This window comes from Solanum dulcamara, chromosome 2, assembly GCF_947179165.1.
Source record: "Solanum dulcamara chromosome 2, daSolDulc1.2, whole genome shotgun sequence".
Classification (NCBI taxonomy): domain Eukaryota; kingdom Viridiplantae; phylum Streptophyta; class Magnoliopsida; order Solanales; family Solanaceae; genus Solanum; species Solanum dulcamara.
Window position 1 is genome coordinate 79,398,763 of NC_077238.1, and position 10,168 is coordinate 79,408,930.

The 10,168-nt window shown below is 35.1% G+C and overlaps 2 protein-coding genes across 3 annotated transcripts; both read left to right on the top strand.

Moving 5' to 3' along the window:
• Positions 1–484: 484 nt before the first annotated feature.
• LOC129880925 (CBL-interacting serine/threonine-protein kinase 1-like) lies at positions 485–5,494 on the top strand. Its single transcript, XM_055955194.1, has 12 exons — positions 485–878; positions 2,042–2,104; positions 3,139–3,210; positions 3,298–3,405; positions 3,486–3,566; positions 3,646–3,825; positions 3,918–4,142; positions 4,237–4,341; positions 4,425–4,541; positions 4,640–4,702; positions 4,790–4,864; positions 4,950–5,494. The coding sequence occupies exons 1-12, from the start codon at positions 675–677 to the stop codon at positions 5,025–5,027; spliced, it is 1,371 nt and encodes a 456-aa protein (XP_055811169.1). The 5' UTR covers positions 485–674; the 3' UTR covers positions 5,028–5,494.
• A 1,275-nt stretch (positions 5,495–6,769) lies between these two features.
• LOC129880926 (rRNA-processing protein fcf2-like) lies at positions 6,770–9,917 on the top strand. 2 transcript variants are annotated; one of them, XM_055955197.1, is made up of 6 exons: positions 6,770–6,911; positions 7,512–7,760; positions 7,854–7,914; positions 8,753–8,830; positions 9,171–9,286; positions 9,379–9,917. In XM_055955197.1, the coding sequence occupies exons 1-6, from the start codon at positions 6,796–6,798 to the stop codon at positions 9,485–9,487; spliced, it is 729 nt and encodes a 242-aa protein (XP_055811172.1). In that variant the 5' UTR covers positions 6,770–6,795; the 3' UTR covers positions 9,488–9,917. The 2 variants fall into 2 exon arrangements, with proteins under 2 accessions (XP_055811172.1, XP_055811173.1); XM_055955198.1 differs by having other exon boundaries at positions 6,788–6,864.
• The last annotated feature ends 251 nt before the right edge of the window (positions 9,918–10,168 follow it).

Here is a 10,168-nt window from a genome sequence, read left to right on the forward strand (position 1 = left end):
GGTATGTGGTGTTGTAGAAAATTTTAAAATATAATAATTAATAATTTAAAAAAAGTGGATGAAGTTGTGGAGGGAGGTATTATGTGATGGTGTAGGAAATTTTAAAAAAAAATTATAAAAAAAGGGCCAAAATTATTCGTGAACTAAATAGGAAGAGGGAGAGAGGCCCATATGACCATCTATGTGAATATTTTTTTTCCATATGGTACGGCCACATCAATTTTAACGCCAATTCGTTAAGTGAAAGAATATTTGTGATCTTTTTTAATAATGATAAAGTATATTTGATTTCAATAATTGAAGGATAAATTTGAATTATTTCAAATAATTCAAAAATAATTTTAACCTTTTTCTATTAATTTTATATAATATAGTTTAACTTAATATACGGTACATTTTTTTTAACAAACTAAAGAAATGGTGTCACAAAGGAAGGGGGACTAATTTAATTAAGATGAAGCGAAACAGATTGGAAAGTGAGAGATTATTTATCTTTCCTTATATATGACCACAAAGCAGAGAAAAGGAAACACAAAACCTGCTGATCTTCATCTTCCTCATTCATACTAATACCCAAAAAAAAATTAAAAAAATTCCCAGAATTGAGAGAAGAGATTAACAAGATTTGTTTTTTTCTGTGTTAACTTCAAATTTTGTGCATTTGATTTGTGGTTATGGTGTTGGTGCATCAGGAAGACGAAATAAGGGTGGGTGGTGGGAAGAAGGGAATGCGACTAGGGAAATATGAAGTAGGGAAGACACTTGGTGAAGGTAATTTTGGTAAAGTGAAGTATGCAACGCATGTAGACTCTGGTCAATCTTTTGCTATTAAGATTTTGGAGAAGAGTCGGATCCTTGATCTCAAGTCTACTGATCAGGTTTGTTTATCCAATTTTTTGTTATCTCTTTCTCTGTTGTGTTCATCGATGAATTTTGTTTATACCGATTTTTTTTTGGATTTTCCGAAATCAAAAGAGTTGATGAAAAACAATTTTGAACCAATTCTTCTGTTGTTTTTGTGTATGAAATTCATCTATTGGAACTTCTTTTTTTTTGCTGAAGAAAAAGTGGATCAGTTTCTCTCTCTACTTTTTTTTTCTTTCTAGTTTTGTAACTTTTTATTTCGATGGAGAAAGTTGATTTTCATTACCAATTTCCTCTTGAAGTCCGTCCTTTGGTGTTTTAGTTAGACAAATCTTCTTCTCTAATATCTCCGACCAAGACCAAATCCTGTCTCCGAGAGTTGGACGGAATTTCTAGAACAACAACATACAAGTGTAATTGCACAAATGAGGTTCGGAAAAGGTGGTGTGTATACTGATCTTTTTTCTACCGTGTGAATATAAAAGAGTTTGTTTTTAATAAATCTAGGCTCAAATAAAAATGGGTCGGGCGGATTTTATTTTATTTTTAACTGTGGTATCTGGGTCATTGAACTGAGGATCTGTCGAAAATCGCCTTAAGATAGAGGTGAACTTCTCATACTCCACTTATGAGATTATGCTAATATAACTTTGTTCATCAAAGTTGTTTCAGATAAAGAAGAAATTACCTAGTAATTTTATTTTCTCACAAATATTATATTCTAAACTCATAAATTTTGAGAGATGTCTAAAAATCTAAAGTTTGAATCCTCAATTTTATAATTATAGTTGCTTGGGAGTTAGTGGTTAGGTGAGAATTCTCATCTTCCACTATATTTCCGTCTTAAATCTTGCCGCAAAAGGTTAAAATGATTAGCTAAATTTGGTGGTTCAAAATCCCGTTATTGGATAATGGATTAGTCCAACTTGACGACAGCTATTAAACTGTATAATTGTTAATTCTCTGATTGCAACCTTGTTTCAATAACATTTTCTCTATCCCCACAAAGGTCCCAGATCCCACTCATTGAATTACACGGAATATTTTGTTGTCGTAGATTGTTTGACTGAACAACATCTTTGTGTTCTCTTAGTTGATAATCATATAAAGAACACTACTTTTAAAGTTAAAAAATTGAAAAACTCAATAAGCTTATGCAGTTTATGTGTAATTGCAGATTAAGAGGGAGATTGGAACTTTAAAACTCCTCAAACATCCTAACGTGGTCCGATTATACGAGGTATATACTATTCTTCTACTTTTCTTTTTGTCTTCTTTCAAATACTCCCAATATTATTACTTCAATATATTATCTTTTGAACAAAAAGAACTATACAAGTTGTGTTTGTAGTGGTGATAAAGTAGCTCCAACTAAAGATTCAGGGTATAAAGTGGATTATTTATATATATAATTTGTTTTATTCTTCGAAAACAATGAGTAAAAAACATCCTGGAATCTGATTTCATTTTGTGTAAAGACAATTAGTCAATTCATTTTTGCTTGAAGCACAGAACAACCAATGCTCATTCTTTCACGGCTAAAGATTCGTTTTTTCCCTCAATTTTCTCGTCTTAATTGTTTAACTAGGCACAAAAAAGTCTGCTGAACTTTGGGAATACTTTTCAATGGGGATTGTGATAATTCATCTTTTGGTTGTTGGAAAATAATAATTGATGAGCCATCTCGATCCCCCACATAATTAGATTTTTTCCCCAACTTTACAAGTTAGCAAATGCTCCATAACCATAAGTGTCATATCATTGAATTTTGTGGTTATATATTATATTGTATATATGGGAAGGGGACCCATTGTGTCTGGGACCATAGAAGAGGGAAGATGGATCTATCCAAAGACTTAAAAACTTAGCTGACAACTTTGTTTTGTTTGTTTTCTTGGACTTATTGGTGAAGCATTAGGAATTAGTCTTTTGCTGGAATATTAAGTTATTCTAACCTGGTATACCAAAATTTAATTTGGTCTTAGTTCAAATCAGGGATTAACAACTTTGAACCTATTGACGTACTAACTACTCAATCTAAATAAATGACGTCCCCATCTCAAGTTGTTCATTTTTTTCCTTGAGAACTTGGAAAGATGTAACGTCTACGATGGCTTCTGTTGCTTGTCAAATGCTGCTGCTTCATGGTGGCAACTGGCAAGTGAATAATAATAATAATATTTATCAAAATTTTTGGATATTTATACATGGGTTTCCTCATGTTAGTAGTATTTCGTTATGATGCATTTCTAACACAATGATACTTTTAAGCAGGTCTTAGCGAGCAAAAGCAAGATTTACATGGTGCTAGAATACGTGAATGGGGGTGAATTATTTGACAGAATTGTAAGTTACTTTGGCGATATATTCTGTTTCTGAATAATAGTGTTTCAAATCTTGAATTTTAGCCTTGACTATAATCCTTATCCATAGGTTTCCAAAGGAAAACTCTCAGAGGCCCAAGGTAGGAAGCTCTTCCAACAATTGGTTGATGGCGTTAGTTACTGTCACGACAAAGGTGTCTTCCACAGAGACCTCAAGGTAACTAATTATATAGTGTGTAGCACAAATAATATAAGCTGTTATTCAGTCATGTAACATGTATGATGTTGAAAATGCAGCTAGAAAACGTCCTCATTGATTCAAAGGGAAACATAAAAATAACGGACTTTGGGCTCAGTGCTTTACCCCAACACTTTAGGGTATGGAATACCATCTTCTCTTTGTTGCATATGTGAATTATTTCCTCAATCTTATTGAGTTTTTTGGTCTTAACTCTAGGATGATGGGTTGTTGCATACCACTTGCGGTAGTCCAAACTATGTCGCTCCAGAAATTCTTTCTAACAGAGGATATGATGGCGCGGCATCAGATACCTGGTCATGTGGTGTCATCTTATATGTCATTCTCACTGGTTATTTACCCTTCGATGATAGAAATCTTGCAGTACTTTATCAAAAGGTAGGACTTCTTTTTTCTATGTGTGTGATCTCATTTATATGGAATTTTGTGGTGCTAATACTTTTAATATTATTTTGATGGATATAAATCAGATACTTAAGGGGGATGTTCATATACCAAAATGGCTATCTGCAGGAGCAAAGAACCTCATAAAGAGGATTCTTGATCCCAACCCGCATACTCGTATAACAATGGCACAAATCAAAGAAGATGGATGGTTCAAACAAGACTATACACCTGTAAATCCCGATGAAGAAGATCTGGAAAGTGATGATCATGCATCTACAGATGATCAAGTCTTCACCGTACATGAAACAGTATGGACTTTGGACCCTTGAGTAATTGGTTCATGTCAAGCGTTTTAATCCTTTCATTATTAATGACTGATTGTTTGCTATATCCCTGTCACAGCCACTTGATGCTCAAAGAGATCCCGAATCGCCTTGCCTTATCAATGCCTTTCAGCTAATAGGAATGTCGTCGTGTCTGGATCTTTCTGGATTTTTTGAGAAAGAGGTAACCTTTAATTCTAATTTGTACCGTCTTATGCAAGGAACAAATTATAAAACCTAGACTTATTTCTTCTTGAATTATTCTAGGATGTTTCGGAGAGGAAGATCAGATTTACATCCAGTCTCTCTCCAAAACAGTTGCTGGAGAGGATCGAGAATATGGTGACACAGATGGGATTTCAAGTTCAGAAAAGACACGGAAGGGTTAGTATAATTGTTGGAGCATCAGTCTGTATTTGCATAGTTGCACAAGGAAGATTCACATTAAATTAATTTCCATGTTATGTCTTTGTATATTGCAGTTGAAAGTGATGCAAGAGCAGAAAGGCCACAAAAGCCCGACTAGTCTGTTGGTGGTCGCAGAGGTAAGCAATGTTCGCGGTATTTGACTCTCTTATTTTCCATGACAAGAAAGAAAAACAAAACTAATTTTCCCTATGCATCATTTTCAGGTCTTCGAGATTAGCCCATCCTTGTATGTTGTAGAGTTACAAAAGTCTTCAGGGGATTCGACAGTATATAGACAGGTATATCTCAACATCCTCGTCTACCTTGTTACAACCTGCAACCCTTCCAATCCAGTTAAACTAACAAAATCACTTTTTTCCACAGTTGTGTAATAGGTTATCAAATGATTTGGGAGTCCACCGAAGTGAGGAGCTCCTAGCTGCTGTTTGTTGTGATAGCTAGACCATTTGCAGTGGTGACTAGATACATTCTTTCGTTCTTTTTGTTCCGTTTCTCCTCCTCTTGTTGAGGAGGAGGAGGAGGAGTTGTGAGCAGTAAGTACACCCTTCAAGTTGGTTGGTTGATTCATCAGTTTCGCAAGCAATAGTGGAGATTAAGTGTACATTTAGGGACATGGCGGAAATCGCCTTATAAGTTAGTATATTCAAGTAAATCTGTATTTTGTAGTATCTATTGTTTAGAGGAGGTTTGCTCTTAGAGGGGCTTTGAAGTCTCTTGGCAAATGTCTTCTTTGGAACATGGCTGTAGTGGCCTTGTTGATTAGTAAATTCAGCCAAATCTGTATTCTCTAGTATCAATTATTTGGATCTTGGTCTTTACAAGGACTTTGAAGTCTCCAAGCAAGATGTACTTTATGAAAAAAAGTTGCTTCATGTAGCTTTATGTGATTAAGATAAAGTTACTTTGCACATGGGCTCTTCTTGTGAGTTTTGCAGTACTCAAATACTTTTCTTTTTTGCAATTATTGTGTTTAGTGTTGTGTAAATGATTGTGCACATTGAAGTATGTAAAGAAAAGGATTCTCTTGTTTATATTGAAAATCGTGACAGGCATAATACAACAACAACATTTTCGGGTTTGGGGTACACAAATCTTACCTCTATATTTGTGGGTTAGATCTTACCTCTATATTTGTGGGTTAGAGAGGCAAGATATAATAGTTGTTTTCATTTTTATGCAAAGTGGAAATAAAATTGGCTACCTTACTGTAGAAAGCTGGAACAAATAGAAAAGATTATAGACAAAATACAAAAATACTTACTTTCAAGACAGAAGGAAGATCTAGTCTTGCCTGTTGAGTTGTGACTACTGCACCAACTATATTTTAAATTTGATCCATTTCTCATCTATAAATCTTACTTCTTGAGAATATTCTAATGTACAACCAAGACTGGGAGGATCATGTGCAGGATCTGCACCAATAATTTAGCACAGTAAGTAGACAAATTCAACTTTATAATGGACAGGACTAAGTATGGATGGCCTTCTTCTCCCCTCAACCCACATAATTATTGCATGGCTTCTTTCAGAAAATGAACAATGTTTTTACATACATGTTGCACAATCCATGAATAAGCAAAAATATCTGAATTTTGGCCAAACATCATGCAAAAACTATTTTAAGTTTGCCAAACTTCATCATGAATTTTCGCAATTTTACTTTCATATGCCTAAAGCGATTTCAAAATAGATATATTTCAAAAAAGAAAAAAGGTTTGATATACCCAATTTTGTCATTTAGAGGTGATATAACCTCGTTATGAAAGTGACTAATATATATCCCTACTGTTACATGAATGACTCACACAATAATTAAATTCTTATTTTGTTTTTCTTTCTTGGAGAAGAGAGCTATAATAAATGGGGATTAATTACATTAATTCTTATTTGATTTATCATTTACAGTTGATATACTCTCATTATGAAAGTGGTTTATATATACCCTAGTCCCTATTGTTACTACTCGCACAATAATTAAATTCTTATTTGGTTTGTCTTTCTTGTAGAAAAGAGCTACAATAAATGGAGATTATTTACATAAAATATTGGCCAATTTGTTCGAATTAGGCTATTTGGGATAATTTTTTAAAAGTTGGATCAGAAAAGTGATAAACAAAAATCTTATGGGTCACTTGACGTAATTTCCCCCTTTTTGGTTTATATTCTACTTATTAGGGTATTTTGTTTCTTCCAAGTGTGCTATTTGTTAATGCGGTGCTTCTTCACAAGCAATATCATTTTAGATCGCCTTCATCCTTTTGTCTGCTCAGTGCTTTTGGTTCGTCGTTTAATCGATCGAATTTATTTCTTTTTTCTGCATCTTCGGTATGTTGAGCTTCCTTTTTCGAACTGAATTTAGGGGTTTTTTGGCTTTAGGGTTGAGCCGCCCTTGGATAGAAATATGTAGCAAATAAGGAGCTCTACCAGAAGAACTGTCTCTTAGGCGTATTTTTTCGCACTGGATAACTATAATTTCATAGTTTTTTTTTTATGCATATAGACTGAATTTAGTCAGGCTGGTTTGTTTTTAGTTATCATGTACTATGTATGAATATGGATGACATGACTCTAGATAGGTGGTTACGGAGGTAAGTAGGTAGTCGAACATCGCCTTGTTTCCCTTCTCTGTATTGTTATTATTACTTTCCTAGTATCTTACTCTTAGAGTTTTGTATTATCCATTGTGTCCTTTGCTCCGATTATCATATTATTTGTTGTTGTCATTGCTCCTTTCCCCATTATTTTCATACATGATTTGATATGCTTTACTTGAGTCGAGGATCTTTCGGTTTCATAAGGTATGGTTGCATACAGTCTACCCTCCCTGGACGTCATTTATGGGATTACTCTGGGTATTTCTTGTTGTTCTGTGTATGAATTATTGTAGGCTGAAAGTTGCTTATTTATTAAACTATTACTCATTAGGTTGAAACTTGTGAGTCTGTGGCAATTCAATATGCCCGAAAACAAGCCTGTAATTGGGCTTTCATGGGAACCAAAGTTACCTCAATTATCATTTGGGACCAAAAAGAGCTCCAATGAGGTGCCCAGGACCAGTGCAGTATACAAACCTAGTTCGGAACTCATCGACGGCCTATTTGTTCCGCCCAATGATCCCAAAGAGGTGAACAAGCTTTTACGAAAACAAATCAAGGATACAACTGGCAAAAATTGGTAATCTCAATTGTAGTTTTTCAAATTCCTGCATTTTTATTGTAAATTTGTTCCTTTTACGAAAAGTATTTACAGTTTTCGAAATTTAAATAGGTTTGATATGCCTGCCCCAACGATTACTCCAGAGCTGAAAAGGGATCTCCAGCTGTTAAAGGTGATTCTTTGAATGACGAAGTCTCTCTTTTTTACTTGAACATTTTTACAGCTCGATGATAGGCTGATGTGTTTCGTTACTTATGAGAGGTTGCAACTTAGCTAAAGCTTTTCTTCACATTGTTGTTAAAGGATACAGAGGGGGGCCATCTTTTGTTACTATTCCGCTGCTAAAAGTAGATCCCTTATCTAGGACTCGATCTTGATACTAGTCCATAACAATCAAAGTCTAATTTTCTAAAACTCTTGGCTAGTCTACCTTAGGAGCCATAGCTGTTTGTAAGATGTTGAAAATCAGCCGACCTTTTCCTTAAGGAAGAGCAACAAAAGCGAGAAACATAAGAGATAGAACACTTAACACTGCTGCTGATAAATGATCTATTCATCTGAAGATTTTGTCCATGATCAGTAAGATAGGTAGAATTGGAACGTGTAGAAACTTCCAACTCATATTTCTGAAAAATACAACTCTTCTCATGCTCCACTCTCTAGTTTCGTGTTCCATGGAGTAACTTGCTTTCGGTCTTAAAGGAGGGTATACACCTTAATGGTTTCCCTGTTACAAATTCCAGACAAATTTAGAGTAAAGTGGCATATTAATTGAAATTTCTCATTCATTTGTTATTGTTCGATCTCACTCCAGCCAGTGTATACAAATAATATATTCTTCAGCACAGTTTTGACAACCCTAGTGAAGATGGACTTGTGCAGATGCAATCATGACTAGTGATCACCTTTTCCTATGATATATTGTTGAGTTTCCTATATGTATGCCTAATTTAATTGCAATCATTTCTCTTACAAGTTCGTTCTCAGTTCTGAATATCTGATTGCTATAGTTAAGGGGTGCCATGGATCCGAAAAGGCATTACAAGAAGAGTGGCTCAAAATCAAAAACACTACCTAAATATTTCCAGGTGAGTGTATTATGTCCTAAATTATTGATTTAGTGACTTTCTTTTTTAGTATGCTATGTCATGCTTTTTTTAGCATTTTGTCTTGGCTTCTTCACTACCTTCGTTTTCCTTTTTTGAACTGTTTTGCAATGGTTTTACTTGAGCCGAGGGTTTATTGGAAACAGTCTCTCTACCTCCCAAGGTAGGGGTAAGGTCTGCGTATACAGTACCCCCTCCTCAGACCCCACTTGTGGGATTACAGAGGGTATGTTTTTGTTGGTGTCATGAACCCTCTTTTATCAACATCTTGTTATCTTGTTGTTAAGAGGTAAGACGTGTTAATGTTTTGAAATTTGAGCAGGTCGGCACAGTAATAGAGCCAGCATCTGAATACTACTCTGGTAGACTGACTAAGAAGGAGAGAAAGACAACACTTACTGAGGAGCTTCTTTCCGACCGTAAACTTGGGGAGTACAGGTATGTCACAAACATGAATAGAAGTAAAGGAACTATGCAACAACTTTTAACATGTCTTTTAAGGATCATTCTCACCAACATATGCTGCACAGGAAACGCAAAGTTCGCGAGATTGAAGAACGTAATCGGCCAGGTGGAGTTGACAAGTGGAAGAATAGAGGTCCACAGTCAAGGAAGCGCGCAAAGCAAAGAAGGCATTGAAGCTAGAGAGCTCAAGAAGCGTTGGAATCTTTTACGAGGTGTACCTGCCATTCTGGCAAAACTATTAGGATGTGCCAATAACAAGGCAGGTTTGATAGAACATCTACAAATCCCAGATGCCATAATTGCACCAGCATACTTCTAATACGTGTTTCTAGCACTCCCAACAGATAATAGTTGTCATCAATTTTGAACTGTGTTGCTGATGATCTTCATGTATATTAGCCTTCTCATGGGGTATTCTACTCTTATTGTTCTGGCATCAATACATCAGAATGTTCTGCAGTGTGGACTGATGTTTTGACATGCTATATATTTTCTGCAACGGTTAGGTGGTATTATTTACCATCTGAAATTGATTAGACGTTTGAACGCTAATCTGAGTATACAACCGTATTCTAGTCCAGATAAAGCTATAACTTAGGAGTAATCCTGCATGCATTATGATTCGGAAAACCTTTTTCTATTTCTTTTCTGCTTCTTGTTGGGGGAACATATTACTCTGCATAATTTATGAAGGGAATTAGATAATATGAAGTGTCATTTTGGACTTTGGATAAACGTTCTAAACTGTAGATATGATATTATTATAACAAGGTATGTAAAGAAAGCTGCAGGGAAAGGTTGTGAAAAACAGTTGTAAGCAAGTTCAGAAGATGCAAAGATTAAGTTGTGGTCATT